General features: G+C 42.1%; 2 protein-coding genes across 5 annotated transcripts in view; one reads left to right on the forward strand and one right to left on the reverse strand.

The window, feature by feature from the left end:
* Window positions 1-1,756: 1,756 nt before the first annotated feature.
* On the reverse strand, window positions 1,757-6,464 carry tmem218 (transmembrane protein 218). The gene is made up of 3 exons (XM_030360942.1): window positions 6,112-6,464; window positions 5,845-5,947; window positions 1,757-2,461 (listed from the first exon to the last, which is right to left on the reverse strand). Exons 1-3 carry the CDS (start codon window positions 6,222-6,224, stop codon window positions 2,327-2,329), a joined length of 351 nt encoding a protein of 116 aa, XP_030216802.1. The 5' UTR covers window positions 6,225-6,464; the 3' UTR covers window positions 1,757-2,326.
* A 162-nt stretch (window positions 6,465-6,626) lies between these two features.
* The window catches only part of pknox2 (pbx/knotted 1 homeobox 2), a 71,759-nt gene continuing 56,696 nt past the window's right edge, over window positions 6,627-21,689 (forward strand). For 2 of the 4 annotated variants that reach the window (XM_030360938.1, XM_030360940.1), the window contains exon 1: window positions 7,209-7,339. Coding sequence is in view for 1 of the 4 variants with exons in the window: in XM_030360937.1 (XP_030216797.1) it covers window positions 6,902-7,339 (438 nt within the window). In the remaining 3 variants the exon portion in view is untranslated. Of the gene's footprint in view, window positions 7,340-21,689 lie in introns of all 4 variants that reach the window. The other 2 variants (XM_030360937.1, XM_030360939.1) reach the window with 2 other exon arrangements.

Genomic DNA, 21,689 nt, shown 5'->3' on the forward strand with positions numbered 1-21,689 from the left:
GCCTCCCCATCTTTTAAAATGCCCAGCTGGCTGCTTCACAAAGACTTTTTCTCTGAGTTCCAAGTGACACCCGCCTCCGCCCGACACAAACACACACAGGGACACACAGGCACACACACACACACACACACACACACACACACACACACACACACACACACACACACACACACACACACAAAAACACGCATGCACACACACAACCTCCTCCAAGCTTTGTTCTACCTATTTTCCCACTCACCACAGTGGGAGTTTTGAAGCAAAAAATTGCAATAAGGGATAGTGATGAAGAGGAGAGAGAATGAGAAGGATTGATGAAACAAAATCAGTACATCTATCACTCAGATATACAGATGGATGGATAGATACACGGCCAGACAGAGATAGATGCTAGATAGATAGACAGATCGATTTATCATTTATTTTAGACTCTTCTGCAAACATTTTTACTTTCAAGAGGCAGAAGCTCTTGAGATTGTATTTTCTTAGTTTGATGTATAGACTCGCCTACTGTTGGAATTACATAGTTTAGGTTCAATAATGTTTAACGGTCAGGTCAATCTCTGGCAAGTCATGGCACCTAACCTAACCCTAATTTCATTGGATCTTGCTAAATATTTGAGCAAATGTCTTCCAATATGTCGATATCAAATTTCTCATCCTTAAAAGTTTCAATATGAGAAGCAGAAAATGAAAATTTCTCAAGAGATGCTCTCGAACTATATCATTACAGAGGGAGTAACAGGTTTTGAAGTAATCACACGGCCAATTACAGACAACGCGGCCCTTCCGGGTTTAACTTTTCTTCTTTCAACTGATCCCTTTCCCCCTCCCCCCCACCCCAACAACACACACACAGACACACACCATCACCACCACCACCACCTCCTCCTCAACCCCACCCAGTTAGTGTGAAATTGTGCAGTGGATTGTTGTGCTGGAGAGAGGGAGGCCCTGTATAGGGATGTGGGCCGGAACTAATAGGATTGGTTTTGATTCATTACATTCTCTTTTATCATCTGGTTGGAATTCCACTCCACGTCTCTCTGGACTTCACACTTTAACAAACGGTAGGTAGGTGGTGCTGCTGCTGCTGCTGGTGGATAGGCTGCCCGTTGGTGGTGGGCGCGAGTGTTTATAATTAGACCTCCAGACGGCTACGGCTCATTATGCTCTGTGAGATTGTTTGCATATTTATCGAGGACGGAATCGCCGGCGTAACCAGGGCGGGCGGTTACAAGCCGGGAAGAGAGGAATTATGCTGTCGATCAACAAAACTTGGGTGAAGAAATGTAGTTATATCGTTTGTATGTTAAAGGGTCACTACATCTTAAGGTGACAAATCCCATCTAAAGGCGTAGTAAAACATATTACCTTTTTTATAGGCTGTGATTTCATATATTTGCCCCTGAATAGCAAAATCCCACTGCACTGATATAAAGTTTTCCACCACAGGAGGTCTTCAAACCATGTTAAAACTGCTTAATTGGGCTTACCTATAAAACGAGAACACCAAAAATAGATCAAGATCAGGACATTTTTTACAGCCTGCCGTGGATGATTTCTAGGATTGAAGCCAAGTAACAAACACGTTTTATGTGTTAAGGGAGGGGTGGAGGCTATCCTGTGAGTAATTTTTTGGCAGGTTGGTTAAAGTTGTATTGATATACGTTCATTAGCAACCACCTGCCAAGCCCCATCTTTGAGCCATAATGTAAATCATTATAAAGGGGATTCAAAAATAAAAGATAAAACATTGTGATAACTGTTGTTTGCTTTATTTTTGACCCAGATAAAACGGAGCCCCCTGTTGGGCCCATTTGGTCACAGACACTTATGGACAGCACAATTTCCATCTGTCACTGTAGCTGCCAGAGTGGACCGAATGTTAGGCGCAGTCAGTATAGAGCGATCGCTCTGTAGGTTCCTCACCATTCACACCTATCATCAGCGTAAGTGGGAAAAACTGACAGGTAGAAAATTGTTAACTCTGTTGGCATCCTATAATGGGCTTCCCAGTTTGGCCTTTGTGAGTTCCTGTTTCCCATCTCTCGAAAGAGTTGATATTTGTGTGAAGCAGGAATACCACAAACTCCAAAAACTCTTCAATGTAAAAAAAATACAGTATATCAATCAACACAAAATATATATAAACACATACTATCATTAAAATCCTCCACTCTCAGTGAAAAAAATTGTTTCATCCGAGTCTATCTTTGTCCACTCCCAGGTGAAAGGGTCTTGAAGGATCTTGCAGGACCCAACCAGGGTCCACTTCCTCTTCCTCTTTGGCCCTCCCCCTAGTGTGGAGAGGGCGGAGCCAGCTCTAGCGGGTCCGGAGGGGCTTGGCGTAAACAGGCTCCAGGAGGTGATAGGGCAGCAGCATGAAGAGGGCTGCCAGGAAGGCCACGCTGGCCACGGAGAGCAGCACGTAGCGACCGATAAACAGCTGATCCACGATCTGTGGGGGACAAGATAGTTCAAACTCTATTGGATGGGACTTCAGACCAGGGGAGATTATTGCCTGTATGACGGATGACGGAGACAGATCCGTCATACAGGCAATAATCCGTCATATATACAATAAGTTTATGGTTGACAGATCTCTTTCATTCATTGAATAGCTGCAGGAACTCATTATACCCATGATCTACCTCTGATAGTCTTGGATAACTCAGGGGACACCAGGTACATAGAGCTCCCTCTAAGTCTAACCAATTAACTTAACTATCAGGATACTTGTTACCCCATTCCCTGCTGTGTGGCATGACCATTGGATTCACATGGGATGGATTCCATTACACTCGCACATTTGTCTTGTGGAAGCCATACAATAACTGTGGATATAAATAAGGTTATGTTTTTTTTAGGTATGAATAATTGTTTTCAATTTGCCATAACAATGTGTTTGTTTTTGCCACTGAAGGCGGCTACAAACGTATTATGAAGAGTGAATTGCACCGCATATTGAAACTGAATATCCATTCATCCATTTGAACATCTGCAATCTAACCACTAGATGGCGCAACCTCTCTTTGGTACAGCTAGGAGATAGTCCGGCTTTCATCAGTATCGGAGTGGAGCATGGATGCATTAAAAGAGGGGACACCGGTATTAACAAAGCACAAGCCAGGGACGGGAGATTCATCTCCATGTTGATTCCTCCAATAAATTCACTCAATATTGGACAGGTCACCGAATTACTGTGACATGTCACCTCTGCCATAAATACATAAATACGACTGGACATATAGGGTTTATTTTCAGGTCGGTTGGTCATGAATCCATAGATATGCTGGCGCTCTGCGTTATGCAAACAATATTATTGATGTTAAATTGTGTCACAAAATGCAAGACTGCATTTCTGCCACAAGACATACAGTGTATGCAAGTGTATGCTTGCCTGCGCGCGTGTGTGTGTGTGTGTGTGTGTGTGTGTGTGTGTGTGTGTGTGTGTGTGTGTGTGTGTGTGTGTGTGTGTGTGTGTGTGTGTGTGTGTGTGTGGCCTGAGAATCGTTATTTGGAATATACAGGCTCTTATGGATACATTTAACACATCTCACTTTAATTTGCCAATTAGGCCGGCGATGGGAACCCAGAGCGGCGCCATGTATTATTAATGTGGCATTGAGCACGAGTTAGTGTGTGTGTGTGTGTGTGTGTGTGTGTGTGTGTGTGTGGTGTAACGCCTATCCATCCACCTCCCTTCCCCCCACTCAGGGACAGGCCTAATTGGCACTATGATACTTTACCGTTGTTTGAAAGCAAGAGGTTAGACCAGACGTATCTCACACAAAGTTACCTACACACCAAAGACATACCGAGATAAATATAACGAAAGACGTATGCGCAGGTACACAGCACACGCGCCTTCGACAAGGTACACACACGCGACAAACGTTGGGAGACTGCTGTGCATGCAACAAAGCCGGCAGTCATTAAATCAGAAAGCTCATGTATGGTTGCCATGCCAACCGCGCCAACACTCTAATGCTGAATGGCTGTCGGCGTCTTCGTAATTAATCCATATTGGAGCTGTATGATATCAAATCTGTGTGTACCCGCTGGCAGGTGGCCATGTTCATGTTCTACCATGTTTTGAACACAACATGTCTGACACTGCACAAATAAAGAGGTTATTGAGGTAACCCGCCCACGGCCAGGTTTTCATAGGAAATAGTGTTAGTTTACAACAGTACCAAGACTTTCTGGTTTGGCTTTGGTCTACCAAAGGAAGATGTTCCATTAAAAGCGGTTTAATTCGTCCATTCAAACTTTACACCCTTTTTGTCAACAAATAAGTCAAATTTAATTGATAAGAAATCCCATTAGCCATCCCATCACAAAGAGCAATAAACTTAAATCAAGAAAGTAATTCAAACTCGGTTATGCAGGTTTTTACAGGCAATGTAAACAGTAGGTTGACCACAGCAGGTCTCCGCCAGGCTGTGTTCTATGGACTAGCATCTTGGCCCTGGCAAATCTGTCTGGCTTATTGACAACAGCCAGCAGCCAACACTGGGATGTTTGTTCTGGGGCTGTTGGAATTAGATAAAGCGGAGCTGCGCTGTACGACAAGGGTTGTTGAACCACACACACACACACACACACACACACACACACACACACACACACACACACACACACACACACACACACACACACACACACACACACACACACAGTGAGTATTCTATCCCCCTAAATTGTCTTAGTAAAACATCAAGACAACACACTTGTGTTGCAGAAGTTCATTAAACGACAGATCGGGATGGAAATGATTGATTGGCAGAATAATAAAAATAATAATAAATGTATATTTTAGATTTCCCCACCACAATGTCCTTATTAAAACAATATTTCCATGCTGAATAGCAGAAGTAAAACTCGCTATTCTTTTGCTTTAACTCCATCTCTATTCTGAATGTGATATTTATGCAGCAATCTTGTTGTCTCAGGGCTGCTGACCACTTGTACATGCATGAAGAGACGGTAAGCCAAGACAGATCCTTAACACACACACACACACACACACACACACACACACACACACACACACACACACACACACACACACACACACACACACACACACACACACACACACACAACAGTACTGGTTCTGCATAATTGGTCACCTGACTTGAATGCACATGTGTATAAATAGCTACATTTGTGCATAGCATTGCATATATTGACACATACATGATAAAAGTATGTACATTTTAAGTGGCAACACAATCTAGCGTAGACCAATGCGGAGCATACTGTGATATGAATAAAAATGTTCCCATCCAAAACATCCAAATCCCCAAGCTGGGCTCACTTAAACAAATCTTCCCTGGCATGGAGCAACAGTATAGGCCTATTTTAGAAGATCAGCGTGATATATATAATAACAGGGTGTATTTATATTGGCAGATGCACTTGGCTACTGTAATGAAATGATTGAACAGACTCTCCCATTGGCTGAGCCAGCGCTTGACCCTGTTCATGAAGCAGGCTGCACATGCATGGGTTTGAGTTGTGGCATCGAGGTGTGGTTTTCCATTTCCCCCAAATTGTTGATATAATATATTTTTGTTAGGGAAATTGTAATTGTGTGAACTGCATGATTTGATCTATAAGAGAGAGCCTCACATTTTGAGCCTACATATCCTAAAATACAAAAAACTAAGGAAGTTGTAAGTGGAGTAATGCTGTGAAACATTGTAACAGAAGAGTATAAAACACCTTTTGATAACCAGTATCTGACTATATTTGTATCCCCTGCTCCTGCTCTGACCCATTGTGTAGCATAGAGCAAATCTTGCATTGACCTTTATTATCAAATATCGTAAATACCTCCGCCTCTTGGAATGGAGGGATGTTCTCCGATGTCCGGGGGAAAAACACCAGTACCAGTGTGATGATGAGAGCCACGAGAAACACCGGAACCACTCCTAGTCTATCAAAATATATTAAAAAAAAAGATAAAATGACATTATGACAGCACTATTGTACATTAAAATATAGCATTATGACGTTGGACAGTTTAGATCCTCACTTCGACAACATCATTGTCTTGCCGGTAAATTATGTATTTGAGTCTATTAACTTTAACGTAGATACCTGATTGGCCCAGAGCCCCTCAAAAGGATGATCCCGAATATTAAAGCCAAGATCCAGATGAGGACTATAAGGAAAACACCAGTACCAACTCCTCCTAGCACTGTATTTGCCATTGCTATGCAGGTTGGTTAGAGATTTTGCTGTTATTTGCTGTCACTTGTTTCGATGAATCCGGCAATGTATAGCCCTATTTTGACCCAATAGCTATTGGTTAGATATGCATAGCTGCATATCTGCAAATGCATAAAAACTTTTCGGTTCAGTCATTTTCTTTTAATTTCCAACCGTTGCAGTTCACGTTCAGTAGGATGCCTCAGATAATGGTTTCTTCCTGGTAACGAAACGCTGAGTCCCAGTAACAATAACACTGAACGTAACAGGACAACGGGGGTGTCTGCTAGCCACTCAGACAGGTCCTTACTGCAACTAGTCGCAAAGCCTGCCGGGAAGTGAAGTCCAACGGCGGTTAACAGCAAATAGGGCGAATCAAAGTTAGAGTTTGACGAGTAATCAATGACAGGATCGCATGGACACTTCATGAGGAATGACAGTTAATATTGAAATACACTATGAAGATAATTTAGTAGCGGCGTATTGTTAGCTATTTGTTAAGCCTATCGCTGATTAAGTGTAGACAAATATTCTGCGTGCTTATTTATGCAAGGTTTGTAACTCAATAATTGAGGGATTCAGTCTTTTCAAACACATAATCCAACGTGTATTACGTACGTTATAGTATTTCTTTGTCTTTTTAATTGTTTTCGGTTAATTGATTGGCCTACACATACACATGGTATTGTTTTGTGAACCACATCCGTGTCGTTTTGGTTTTGAAGTACTTTGGGTGAGTATTTCAAGATATGCGATTATCAATATGCACCCACCAGATGCTGGCCAGATCCGTGCAAAAACCTCACGTGCGTCTGCGCGTGCGATCTACAGTCCCGCGTGCGTGCGTGTATCAGTGTGTGTAAATGCACACGCGCACGTGCACTCATGGTACTTGCGGCGGTCGTGGTTGAGTGCGTGGCTTTTACTGGAGTGGGGGAAAACACGGAAGCCTACATGTTGTGTTTTTTTTTCTTTCTCCGAGAAAACGTGGAGAGGAGAAGAGGAGGAGAGGGGTTGGTGGTGGGAGGGGTCTTGCATGCCAGACGTCATCGCCTGTGCCGAGGAGTATAGGCTGTACTGTCAGCCTGGTGTCAGTCTGATGAAGATTGGCATTCAGGTAAGCTGTCATTCATTTTCAATGTCAGAGCATGGACTGGGGGGGGGGGGGGGGGAAGCACCCCGGCAGCGTCTTTCTTCCCCTCATTATAAAAGGCAGGACATTATTCATACAGCCAGACAGCCAGGGCCAATGTGAGGGGCGAGAGAGTGAGGGAGAGAGAGAGGGTGAGAGAGGGAGCGAGTGAGAGCGAGAGAGACAGAAAGAGTAAGTGAGAGAGACAGAGTAGTAAGAGTGAGAGAGAAAGGAAGAGAGAACGAGAGAGAGAGGGAGGGAGGGAGTACGGGAGGGGGTACAGAGAAAGAGAGGGAACGTAGCGGATATGCCTTCTTGTAGCGGACTAAAATACCGTTGGATTCGGCGTTTGGAATTAATTGTGTTGACAATTTGTGTCGGTGCGTGTAGCTTGTTTGAGATATAGGCGAGGCAAAATAATACTAGTCGTGCCTCTTTCGGAGAAGCAACAAAAAAACAATGTTTTTTGGTCGCGGAAATGGTTGCATGCGAGAAATCTAGACTAGGCTACCTGAATAACTATCCGGATGATTTTATAGGATCCATTTTAATTGAAAGGATTATCTATTGCATGAAATAATGTTTGTCGTGTTTAATGTCATGTGTGCACTCAGTAGGCTGCAGTGTGTTGACCATTCGATACTATATTTTCCAAGACCATTGATTATTTTTATTTTGGTAGAAGGCTTTTGTTTTGGATCTTTTAAGTTGTGTTGTTTGTTGCCGCTCAAATGTTTCCAAAGCGACTTTGTGATTTCTTATGTGTTGAAAATATTTCGCACATCAGATTGAGCATCATGTGGAAAGATTTTTTTGCCACGATATGTGTTTGTGTGTGTGTGTGTGTGTGTGTGTGTGTGTGTGTGTGTGTGTGTGTGTGTGTGTGTGTGTGTGTGTGTGTGTGTGTGTGTGTGTGTGTGTGTGTGTGTGTGTGCGCGTTCGTGCGTGTGTTACATTTTGTGGACAACTTTTATTTTAAATTTGGAAAAAAAATAGAAATAAAAATATTTTTAGTATCCTTGCACATATTAAAAAATAATACTTATAATGTAGAACTCATACAACATGTAATAGTAAGTCATTCTAGCATACCGATTCAAACTAAATGTCATCCTTAATCATCCTTGAAAAAATTGAAGTCAGGCCTTATATCATTTTATCTCAGTATGATATATGTAGCATTAAATATAATATAATAAGCAACCTTGCAACTGAACACATTCGTCTAATGTAATAGAGCCAATCTAAGATGGTTCTTTATCAGGTTTAGGAAATCTAGTAGGCCTCCCTAACCCCAGCCTGGATCAGTCAGCTAGCTCTAATGTTTACCTTTAGCAGAGAGCACAGTGTCCTTTTTTTAAGCACCACTTATTGTCTTTTAGTTCGGATCACTGACCTATACTCCAACGATGCAAAGGAATGAGCTATTTCACCGTAAGATGTTTTGCTTACATAAAAATGACATTAGTCTGACTCAATTGAGCTACACATCAAGAGGCATGCTCAAACACCATAGTTTGGCCAGTAATCATTTCCTTTCTTGACAAAAAAGGTTCCCAGGTTTCCTGTCTAGCATGTAAGCTAAGGGAGGAAGTAAGTTGAAATAGAAATAGATAAATTAGTTCAATTACTGAAATCACAGCTAACATTAGCTATCCATCAGTCCGTTCCTAATATCTTCCATCAATTTTTTCTATGACTGGCATATCATTTAGCATTCAATATAATAATAGCTTGAGTGGGACCCGAGAATGTGGTCTAAGCATTGGCTCAATTAAACATGTCTGAGCTGTTTATTTATTATTCATCTGCCTCACTGAGAATTCACAAAGGCAATTTAAACAATATTAGTCTCTCACAGCTAAGGCGCTAGGGAGGCGTGGAATGCTGAGCATAAATCTCAGAAGGAACCTCACTCTGCCTTTTCCAAAGAATGTTCATTTAGGATCCTCTCGTACTCTACTTAGACTACCATACCTGTGTGTGTGTGTGTGTGTGTGTGTGTGTGTGTGTGTGTGTGTGTGTGTGTGTGTGTGTGTGTTATCCTAAAGTACGGGCACCTAGGTCCTTTTAATTGTGTTTTTTGTACTTTTGTTTTCGGCCAAGATGCAGAAGATATCTATGATAAAAGAGGACGCACACCCAAACACATGCTTATTCCCCAAGACCGGGTTTAAAGACAAACTCACCGCTGCCTCCACCAATCACCCGTAGTGATGTTTGTTCTTTGTTGCGTCGCGCCCCCCACACAGTCCTGAATATTGCTAGATAGGGATGATGCCAATTTAGACGATGCCACTAAACCCCGCTGAGATCTTAATTGATGATTTGTGTCATTGGACAAGAAGCCTGGGGGCGCATTTGAGACTGCAAAATACCCAGACACATTATTTGCATATACTCCCAGCCTTTGCATTATGAGTAAATTACATTATGTGGTGTGATGCTGTGCGTTCCTGCAGCTTCTCTGTGTGGAGGATAATTACTAAAGAAGCGATTCAGTCACACTAAATGAAGGAAGTGAGTGGTGCGAGGAAAGCATATGTTACAAACCAATTTAGGCGTTTATGTAGGGCAATAATGCAATTGGGGGAAATTATACCGCTTACAAATGTCTTGTCATTTCCCCCTCGCCTTTGCCTGCAACACTCTACCCTTCACGGTCCCTCAATGTAGCGCATGCATAAAATCAGACTCATTTTCTTCGGGGGGTTCTTGTATACTTGAACTTGTGGGTGGCCGCCTGCCTCCTCTGTCTTCTGGCATGCAAATGGTGGAACCTGTAATTGTTTTTCGAGCTGCCTTTCTTGCCTATAAACTGCCCTAGAAAACGAAGATAAGAAAGTGTTGGGAATTATTCATAAGGCATTAGTCTATTGGGTATCCGCTGGCAGAGTGCATCAAGGTCCTGTTCTGAAGCCCCTCAAGCAATGAGGGGGGTTGGGGGGTCTTTTTTTATCCCCCCCCCCTCTCTGATGCTCATTCTTACACCGACCCTTTAGACAAATGTGTTGCTCTGGCCCCGTCCAGTCCCTACATAGGCCGCGGCCACTAATCTAGCTTGATCCCTATTGCTCTCTGGAGGAGGCCAGGAAGCCTGTTTATGCCGTCAGATGGCTGAGCTTAGAGCTGGCCCCTTGCATACTTACCCTTTTCTCATTCCACCGCTACTGCTGCGTTGGCACGGCTCGGCAGCAAGTCGTCACCAGGGGACGGGGAATCAGAGATGGAGATGGATGGGGCGGCTGGCTTTATGCTCCTCCGGCAGAGGCATCCGGCAGATAGAGCGATTCGTCGTACGTCCGCTCCCCCCTTCTCGTGAAATACGAAAAAACAACATAATGACATGGATGCCACGATGAAAATATCTTTGGAGGAACGGGTGTTGTCGTTAGAGATGACTGATCCAATCTGTTTTCATACATGTAATTAAAATTTTGTTTGGCCTAGAAGGTTTGGCTCATGCCTTTAATATATACATTCTGTATCCAAATGCCTTTTGGCTGGATTACTATTGGTGTTTTGTGTTTTGAATTAAAATATATATTATCTTCAAATGTGCATAAAGGTATAACTTCGTATAGAGTAGGCATATATGGCTTATTTGCATATAGACATATTTGGACGCATTTCACACGCAACAAATGCTGAAAATCCCACGATAGTCTTTTGCTTGTGTTAAGAGGCTCTTGAGATTCCCCTGTTGCTAATCGATACCTCCTTCTTTTGAAAAGGGTCATACAGGATGGTTGCATTGATTCATCTGGCTTCAGATTTGAATGATGCCCTGTTGGTCTCGAGCAAACTTTGAGAAAGCACTATTCTTGAGGAACACTCGCCGGAGTGATCCATAAGGAAGACACAGCACCATGAAATAAGTGGTATAAAAGCTTTAGTCATTAGCTAATGATTTTAACAACAGTCCTCTGATTGCGTTCCCCTTTATATCCACAAAGAGGAAATGAGAAAACAGCAGGCGCACATTCCACAATACTAGGCTGCATTGAAGGGCAAGCTTCATAGATTTCCACAAAAGGAACGCAAAGATGGTACCACTTTTTCACTTGGATAGATTGGTTCATGCGTAGCACTTTACTCCACCATACTTTGTGAATGTTTGAATCACGTTTTGCGATATTTTTATCTCTCAGACTAGATGAAGAAACGATGAAGTATTTTCATACTGGGATGGTCATTATTGAGGGAACAGCATTGTGCCAAAGGTGTAGCCATTTCTTGGAGAAAGTAGATAATCCATATAAATAAAAAGCCTGCTGCTTCACACAGAAAAAAGTATGAAGCATGCACTAAATCCTGAATGTAATATATGTTTGAGTCCCGGGAACAGCTGAGCATTGTGAAGTTCAAAATATTGGATTTAAAATCATCAGCAGATTAAAGCAACGCCAAAACAAATCACCAAGCCTACTGTAGCTTCCTATTCATGTGGCTCCTGCAAAATGAATAAATGTATAGGGAAAATTGATTAGTGTGTGGTAATCTCTTAGGGATGAATCTGTAACAAAAGAGAAATACCCATTCAACATATTTGCAAAATATAAATCTCTTTTCATAGCTTAAAATCTAGGTTTGCCGCATAGAATTGCTAGTATTGACACATGGACATTGCATCCAAAAATATTATTTCCAAACAATTAATCGCCAGTTCAATGTGTAAATAGACTTCATGGCACCAATGCAATCAGTTTTACCTTTTGTGGTTGTCTTTGGTCATTTGTTCCAGTGTTTGGTGTTTAGTTTGTTCAACACACTTCTTGTTCATCTGTATGCTATAGAGTAGGCAAATTGTCTGTAACTTAAATAAGGATTAGGTGAGTTAAACTTGCCGAGCCAAGTTGTAACCTCAAAAAGGATATTAAAGTGCAAATCTTTTTGTATTTTTTTCAAAATCCCCTTCAAATGTAGGTGAGCTGTTCTGTTCTGACTCATATCCTTCGCCTCAGTATGTTCAATTTTGGCTACTTAAATACACTTTCTTTCTTACATTTTTGAGTGCAGCTGAAGTCTTTTGGCTGTTAAATGTCCCTTTCATTGAGCCCTGCCAAACTCAGAGACGGCAAAGTAAAATGAAACACCTGATTACAGAGTTTGAAGCAGCTGCAAGTTGGATGCCCTTTTTATATTTTACACTCACATGACTATAGTTCCAGGTATAACACTTGTGTATGCTTCATTTGTATATCATTGCATCATATTACTATGGCTAGCAAATAAAATGTTGATAAAAATAAAAGTATATTGAACTGCTACTAGTGTGTGTGTGTGTGTGTGTGTGTGTGTGTGTGTGTGTGTGTGTGTGTGTGTGTGTGTGTGTGTGTGTGTGTGTGTGTGTGTGTGTGTGTGTGTGTGTGTGTGTTTGTGTGTGTTTGGGTGTTCAATAGACCCCTGAAGACAGAAACGTTTAAATCAACAGTACCGGGCTACTACCAAACCCCTTGGTACTTAAAATATGTGATATTTGAGTTGTTTCCTTAATCTTCTTTATTATTTGAATTTGACATAACTATGATCTATCTTTCAGCACATTGGTCTCTGTTAAAAATCAAGAACAGATGAATGGAACAAAAATGTGTGTATGTTTATACATAACGAATCACATATATACTTGAAGGAACATTTATATTTATATTTATTTTAACGAATATACATTTTAGATATTTTACTATGATTTACTGTAATTTGTCTGTATATAATCATTTGTGATTTCATAATATATTAATAATCATTCATTTATTTTGTATTCATTCAAATCAGAAGTGTAACTTCTAAAACTAAATCTGGTAGGCAATGTGAGAGACGATAACAAAACTTCTAATGCCTAAACCTTGAATAATCCTGAATATTAAAGACCTGCATCTTTGCTGCAGTTGTAGATAGATGAAAAACCAATTGGTAAATATATACAGCCACATGGCCAAAATAACCCGCAAATAACGATGTCAGGCAATTCAATTAATAAATGCGATTTCTTTAATTTTCAAAAATGATTTAATTGATTTAGTCCTGAGTTTGGACCACCATAGTGATCCTTCTGTTATCCAATACTATATACTCTATAAACATTTTTACACATCATTCCACTTTTTAAAAGATTCCCATCTTGACTGCGTTTGTGGTGCGGAGGCATCTTCTCCTGGGGAACTGTGGCGATTGGTTGATCGCTGATCAGCAAGCTGCGTGGCACAGTGTTGCGTTTCACTGCAGAGTGTCGAGCCTTTCTGCAAGCCATCATGTGCAGGCCTATACACCTCTGGGTCTGCTACTGCTTTCCACGGCCTCCTGGTCTCTGTAGAGGTGTGAAGTTGACCTCTTTCGCTTCCTAGTCACTCTACTGGGTCACACTAGTCTGAGGCCACTTCCACTAGAAGTATTGCTCCAGAGTGACATAACTCTGAGGGATGTTTTTTGTTTTTTCTAACGAGACAAGCTTCAATGTTAGTCTAGTTTGATAGAATAACAAAAAGAAGACTTATTTCTGAATCCCTGCAGCTTAATGAAATAGCAGGCTGATTGAGAACGTAGTTCAACTCCAACATTCCCCCTGTCACCATACATTTTTCATACCATACAAGTCTTTGATGAATGCTGCTCTGTGTCAAGGGTGTAAACAGCAATTTCCTGTTTTTAACCTCACGTCATTTCTTATACACAATAACGTGGCGATGTTTAAATGACGCGCACCACATGTGTCTGACTTGTAGCGTTTAACTCTAATTCTATTCCCTTTCGGTTAAGGATGATTTTTCCTGTGAGTTATTAAGTCATATGCCCTTTCCAGCTTGAATGTAAAGATGGAAGATTTCCCGAGTGCTGAAAGGGAGGCTTGGGGAACACATACGGAACAATTTAACAAGACACACATTTGTGTGACTGTATTAAACAGCACGGACAGAACCCTCATTTTTACACCAACCATACTACAAAGAATAATTACTTTTTCCTTGACTCTGGCTCTCTTTTGCCATAATTGGTTACCACTCTTTTATCGTGTCTGTGTGCGCATAATTATCAGAGCCATCATATTAGATTATTTCATGCATAATAAATGAACTCAAACTGTGTGTGGGGTAATTAGCATGCTCGGATATGTGCAATGTTAAGAGTGCAGCGTTCATAATGATTGTATTGTTTTAGGACATTCCTGAAAAGCTAAAAGATGCCGTGAAAATCTATTAGCGGCAAAAGGTTATGTATATATATTAATATATTTGGCAGTTTTCCCTTATATCCACCAAATTTATTATTTTCCAGTTCTAATGCGAGTTTGCCATATTTTCTTTTTTTATTGTTAGCTTTACGTCATATCGTTTTTAATGTATGAACCTTTAAACGCATGGTTTATGAGAAAGTGTAAGCTTGCATACCTCAATAGAAACAGATTCCCAGAACAGATGAGATTTTCTACGTCAACCCCAGCAGCTTGTTCCGTGAAAGCCGACCGCATCACAGAAAGGGGCAGTGCATCGCCACATGGATGTGTTTACGAATGCAGAGATAAGGTTTTTAATGCTGTGCACTGAGTCCACTCAGACCCACCTTGTAGCCCTAGATAAGAGAACCAGAATGATTCAAGCACGTTGTCTGAGGGACAACACAGCATGTGAGCTGATAGCAAGTGATGTAAATTATATTTTATTTAGCCGTTCGCTGTTTAGCAATTATATATATATATATTAATACATTAAGAAGACGTATGGATTGGTAGAATGATGTTGGCAATTTATCCAATCTGTTCCTGCTGTCCTTGTGTCTTGTTGAGGGCAAGATGGTAGATGTGTAGCCTGATATTCTCCGTAGATTACCATATTTTCATAATGAGCCCCGGTTCCTCTATCGTCGATACAATCCTGCTTCTATGTGAGGGAAGTAAAATTATCTTTAAAAAAAACACAGTTTGGATCCATCTGAGGTCTATTTAAATTCGATGTCTTACTGAGTGTGAGTGAGATGACACCTCCGACTGAGTACATCCCACATCTCAAGATTAGTCAAACTGTCGATTTTCACAAGTTGGAATTAAATTGGTACTCCAAGTAGGTTTATTTAGTGTGAATGTTGCCACAGAATATTTATTTATTTCAATTACAGTGGAAAACAAGATTTTGTTAGCTAATGCTGTCACCAACCTCACAGAGCCTTCACACTGCCACTTCTTGACACACACACGCATGCACACGTGCACATACACACTCCCTTTCTCCGGCATTATATTAAGCTCTTTAAAAACATAAAAAGTTCAACTACAAAAAGGACATGACACCACTATGCTAAAATAGACGGACACAGCTGTGTGTTTGTGTGTGTGTTGTGTGTGTGTGTGTGTGTGTGCTTGAGAGAGAGAAGGTGAAAGGTGTATGGTATTAAACACAGCAGCCTAGCTATGTAGATACTGCAACCCGTCTGTCTATACGATGACACAATCTTGGCTGGTGGAGGAGTGGGGCCTATGGTCAATCGCCATCCGTGCCAACAGAGATAGAGAGCGAGAGACACGTCACACACACACAGGCCCACACACACACACACACGCACACACCCCACACACACACACACACGTGTGTGTGTGTGTGTGTGTACGTTCTGCATGCATGCTTTTGTGTGTGTGCCCACTGTATGTGTGCCGGTGTCCTCTTTCGCTGGCTGCTGCCTGGCATTGCTGCGGTGTCAGCGTGGTGTAAGAAAATGCATTTTGAAATGGGAGAGCTCTGATCTGAGGCCAGGTCTTTTTGTTTTGTCTCAGTGGGTAAGGTGAGAATAGAGCGGGGGGTGAGATGCTTCAGTTGTGTGTGTGTGTGTGTGTGTGTGTGTGTGTGTGTGTGTGTGTGTGTGTGTGTGTGTGTGTGTGTGTGTGTGTGTGTGTGTGTGTGTGTGTGTGTGTGCGTGTGTGTCCGGCGTGCGTGCGTGCGTGCGTGCGTGCGTGCGTGCGTGCGTGCGTGCGTGTGTGTGTGTGTGGTGCAGGAGGGGGCTACAGAGCCCTAGTGGGACTATAAAGAAGAGATGTACCATGGCAAGGGATGAGGGATGACTTGCACCTGCCTCCCACCCTTTGTGTGTGTGTGTGTGTGTGTGTGTGTGTGTGTGTGTGTGTGTGTGTGTGTGTGTGTGTGTGTGTGTGTGTGTGTGTGTGTGTGTGTGTGTGTGTGTGTTTGTGTGTGTGTGTCTGTGTGTGTCTGTCTGTCTGTCATTCCTACCTTCCTTGCCTCCTGCAGTCAGAGGTATTGATAAAACGGGTTTACCATTTATTGCAGATCAGGAGATTTATTTATTTCTATTGATATACAAATGAACAGTAAAAGCTTTCTACAATCTGCCAATCTGAGAAAGAGATTTTTGTATTTATTTTTCACATGTGCGAGATCTTGTGCCATGGATGTCTTAGCCGCTATAACTGCATTTTTCCTGTTGCAGTTTTACCCTCTCTCAGAAACCCAGTTGTAAAGAGAGGTCAGTAGACAGGTAGACTGATCTTCTCAGCAGCTAGACCCTTTTGTCCCGTTTTAGTCATCTGTCAAAAGGCAGACGTCGTCGTTCAAATCGCAACTCAAAAGATGGAAAGTAAGATGAAAGCTGTGCCCCAGAGCTTCTCCAGAAGGGTTAACCTTTTTCCTATGCACTCAATGGGAGGCAATGAGACGGCAGAAGAAAAGCGATCGAGTGAGGGAGAGAGAGTGAGAAAACAGGCTCTGACCTGAGAATTCCTCCGTAACTTACTTCCATGGTCCTCCTTCTGTACCACACCATAAGAAACTTCAGGGTCAATTTTTTATTTTATTTACTTTAAATACCAGGCAAATTACTTAATGTAATCCTACAAGCAATTGTGTTTGTGCCTGTGTGTTTTTATGTGTTGTGTACAGACCAACACAATAATTCACAGTTTAAATATTATTCACAAATTGACCACAAATTTGTCTTACTAAGCCTACCTTTTTGTTTATTTATTTAATAGGCCTATGTAAAATTAATTTGGTGTATCAGGTTACTGGAGCTGTTTAGTTAGATTAGCTGCCAGTAAGATTTCGATAACTAAATAAAATAATAATAATAATTTAGCCGTGATATTAATTAACATCTGGAGCTCTTTCTTTAGGGTGACAAACCTGTTCACCTTAAACTGAGTCTTTTTTGTTAGCATTCAACAACCTTTTTTCTTTCTTTCAGTGTTTTCCCTTCCTATGGTAACAACACTACTATTGGCTTACACTATTTGGCTAGGCGAGAGGAGTCAATGTACCGTAGCCTCCACCTAAGTGCTCTTCTGGTGTTGTAAGGGTGCTTCGCTTGAGCATAAGTCAAGGTCATTATTCAAAGAACAAAAATACCATTTTGTCTTTACTAAAAATGAGTAGTCTGATAGCCTACAGTTATGTGCCTGTCGATGTCTAAATTCAACAAGAACTGGTTCATCTTATTCGTTTGGTTAATGCAACAACGGATTAAACAGAGAAGACCATGGGAAGGTGCTGAATGTACGATCTGGCAGTAGTGAAGTGGAGTGGAAAAGAGCAGGAGAGGGCAAAATTTGACAATGATGAGCAACCTAATTAAAACGCATCTATCCTCTGTGCCCTAGCTCCCTACTTTTCGCCACCATTGAGATGATAACTCTGTGTGGGCAAATGTGGAATGGCAAGATGGATTCCCTGAACCAATCAGGGAAGAAATGTCCTGAATGATCTGAACCCAACCAGGATCAGTCTAAATATCAACATTTTCGGATGGCTATGGCATTTCAAATTAATTACGCTTAAATTATTCAAATTAACGTTCTTAATTCTTACCAAGACATTTTCTGTACTTTCTTGGTATCTATTGAGGTGTTTATAGCATTCAAGAGACAATGCTAGGATACAGTAACTCTACAGAGAACTGCATAGGCTACTGTTAAACAAGCTGGGGTCTCTGAGTACTGCTCCATCATTCCCACCTTTGTCTTTGATAAAAGGTACGAAAAAAAAAATGGCATGAAGATAATGAAAACAATGGCCGGAAATCTTGGATTATATAAGGAAATCCTAGACTTCCCTGAAATTCCAACCTTGAGAGGAGAATACCAAGTGAGTGGACATTTCAAAGATGCTAACTTTAGTTTGGTTTAGCAGCAACACAAGAATAATCACTACCATAAAACAGACATTGCTGGTCTGGTCACCATCTTTGATTGGGAATTCGGTTACCCGAGGCAAGTTATACCATCCGCGGAGGTAGATGATGTCATGGGCTAGCTTATTCACACGGTGTGTCTTTGCTAGCTAAATGCGTGCGCTGTTCTCCAATTGACACAGCTGCCTGTATCAGCTGTGTGCTCGTTAAAGTGAGGGCTTAAGCTGGCTGTGACGCCACTCTGACTTCAGTTACCCTCCCGTGGGAATAGCCTACCTGCCATTGTCATCCCGAGCCCTTGTAATTCCCTGGAATTTTGTAGTTGTTAGCCTCAAACCACACGGTCAAGGCGTGGTTGTCCCGAGAACAAGCTTAAAATTACAGTTTTTTCTCCTATCTGTCCTTGTCGTATTTTATTTCAGAGGGATTTCTTCACCGTCTTTGTATTATTCACATGATATTTGACCCATGCTGCCTTGGTTGACATTGACAAATGAAACAGGAATCATGAAATCAAGATGACTTGTCTAAATTAAAACATAAACGGAGGTGCATTTACTCCTGCGCCCTTGCCGTATTATATGAAAGGAATCCCCCAGTGTCCCAGTGTGTCTGGATCCGCACAGCCACCATGACAGCCCACCGGGTGACCTGATATCCTGTTTGTCAGGAATCCTGAAATATGTCTGATTGTTGCACATCCTGTCTGAGAGCGATCTGTGGCACATATAGCTGACCACGCATGAGAACAATGCATTCAGATTCTATTGTACAATGCCGGAAAAACATTCATGCTGAGGAGGAGGGAATTTCCTATTAATGTTATGGACACAATGATGCTAAGGTGTAAGCTTCGTTGTTTTCATTTGTGTGGGGGCGATTTACCGACATGTTTAGGATGCCGATCCACACACACGCACACGTTATCATGCAAAATAAGAAATAGTGTCTTCCTTTTATGTTCACAGAATCTTAGCGCATTAAAAACCTGTCTGTTTTTATGGAAATTAAATTATGGCATAATGTCACTTTCCCTAATAGCGCCAAGAGCCGCTGCATGCAAACGTGCCCGCCAGTTGTCATGGCAACGTGAAGCACTAAACCTCTGCGCAGCTGTTGTTATGGAAGTCCTGGAACAGCTGGGGGGCTATGGCTCGCCGGGGATTGTGGGAGATGAGTCTTCTGGCCGTCCCTTCACACCTTGACCTCAAAACTCCTCGCCAAATGAGCAGGATTTCGAAATCTTAAAGTTTTCCATCTGGAATCTTTCACCAGTGCAGCCTTTGTGTGATTAAAATGTAGGGGATAATCTCTGAATATTCATAGAGTCTCCTCTCTCAATCTGCTCAGTAAAGAAAATGGATGCAAACAGTAAAAATGAAGTGATTCAAATGAGCTGGAGGTCTCTCCTATGGGTTTGCCTGAGGCGTCGGAGCGTATCCCATTATTGATTCAAGCAAATGTTGTACACAGGGCGACAATAAACCACTCGACGTGCAAGGAGCACAACAACTTGTCGAGGGAGTGTAGCTTGTCGATGTCTCCAGTTCCGTTCGGCATTAATAAAGACAGAATGTAACCTGAGCGCCAGCACAACAGCTTCTTCTCCCCCTCCCTTTGATTTCATGCAGATTTCAATAACGGGGAAGGATGCAGTGTGTGTGTGTGTGTGTGTGTGTGTGTGTGTGTGTGTGTGTGTGTGTGTGTGTGTGTGTGTGTGTGTGTGTGTGTGTGTGTGTGTGTGTGTTTGTGTGCACACAAGCGAGTGTGTGTTTGCTTGTGTACGTACGTGGCTGATTGCGTGCGCCTGCGTGTATCAATTTGTGTGTTTGAGTATGTGCGTGCGTACGTGGCTGATTGCGTTCGCCTGCATGCACCAGTTTGTGTGTGTGTGTGCGTGGCTGATTGTGTGTGTGTGTGTGTGTGTGTGTGTGTGTGTGTTTGTGTTTGCGTGTGCCTGCATGAATTGCTGATTGCGTGTGCCTGCGTCTACCAGTGTGTGTGTGTGTGTGTGTGTGCGCGCGCGCGCATGCGTGGGTCACGTCATGTGCTTGTGCCTGTCCCTGTGCCAGCCCCGTAGGTATGTTTGTGTTTTTACGTGTACGTGTACACATGCACACGGTCGGTAAGGTCAACCAGTTGTAGAACGGTGTGGTCTGAATGACACGCAGGGCTAATATCTCCCTCAGTGGGTTGTATTGTTTTGAGCTGAGCGCCGCGATTAGACCTCCAGTCCCCTGGGGGGAGCCCCTAGCTGCAGCGGTGGCCTCGCTCTGATTTACTCCAGCATCAACAGGAAGGACGGCCAGCTCCCACAAGCAGGGTCACTGAGAGATGTTTTTCTTTCCAGGGAGTGTGTGGGGGGGGGGGAATGAGTGGAGAGGGTGGAGGTGGAGAAGTTGGGTGGGGTTAGGAAGAAACACTAGTCCGATCTCCCGGACGGACGGACAGACAGGGGGAAAGGGGGTTTGGGATAGGGTCCCGGGGAAAGGAAGGACCCTCTGAGCTTAGGGAGGGCTTCCCAGAGGATTACCAGGAGGGTTAAAATGTTTTCTTAGTAGCTGGAGGAAGCCTAGGAAATGCCCTCGTCCAAATCTCCCATGGACTGAGGATCTCTGTTTTCGGCGGGAGGTTTCTAGGCTTCCCTTATTTAAGAAAACTAACAACACACTAAAAACGTGTCTTATCTCTTGTGTTACTGTTAGCAATGTGTGATCTGGCTTCAAAACACCCAGTTTGGGCCAAACTGTTTGTTTTTGACATGCATGCAAAGGAGGCGGAAAGTGAGAGTGCGTAGGATGCACTCAACTTTACTGTTTTTGTTAAAATTATTTTTCATGGCCAATTACTGGTTCCTAAATTCTTGTTACTTTTTGCCTTTCATGTTAAATAAACATTTAAGGCAATGTGTTGATGCCTACTATATCCATTATCACAAATACTCAGGTTTGTTTGTTTATGAGTTCATTATAGATTATAGATTATAATAGAGACTTGTTATAATAGAGATATGTTATATATTGTATTATAATAATACTAATACCACCAGTAATCATACTAACCGAATTGGATATAACTTGAAAAAACTGTCATCTACATGGGAAGTATGTGTGTTAACGTCTGGACATGAACATAGTGTATCAGTTATAAGGCTTTAATTATAGTTCCTTATCTTTCAGCGGTATTCAGAAAACAACCAAAAGCAGTCTTG

The sequence above is a fragment of the Gadus morhua genome, chromosome 7, assembly GCF_902167405.1.
Source record: "Gadus morhua chromosome 7, gadMor3.0, whole genome shotgun sequence".
In the NCBI taxonomy this organism is placed as follows: Eukaryota; Metazoa; Chordata; class Actinopteri; order Gadiformes; family Gadidae; genus Gadus; species Gadus morhua.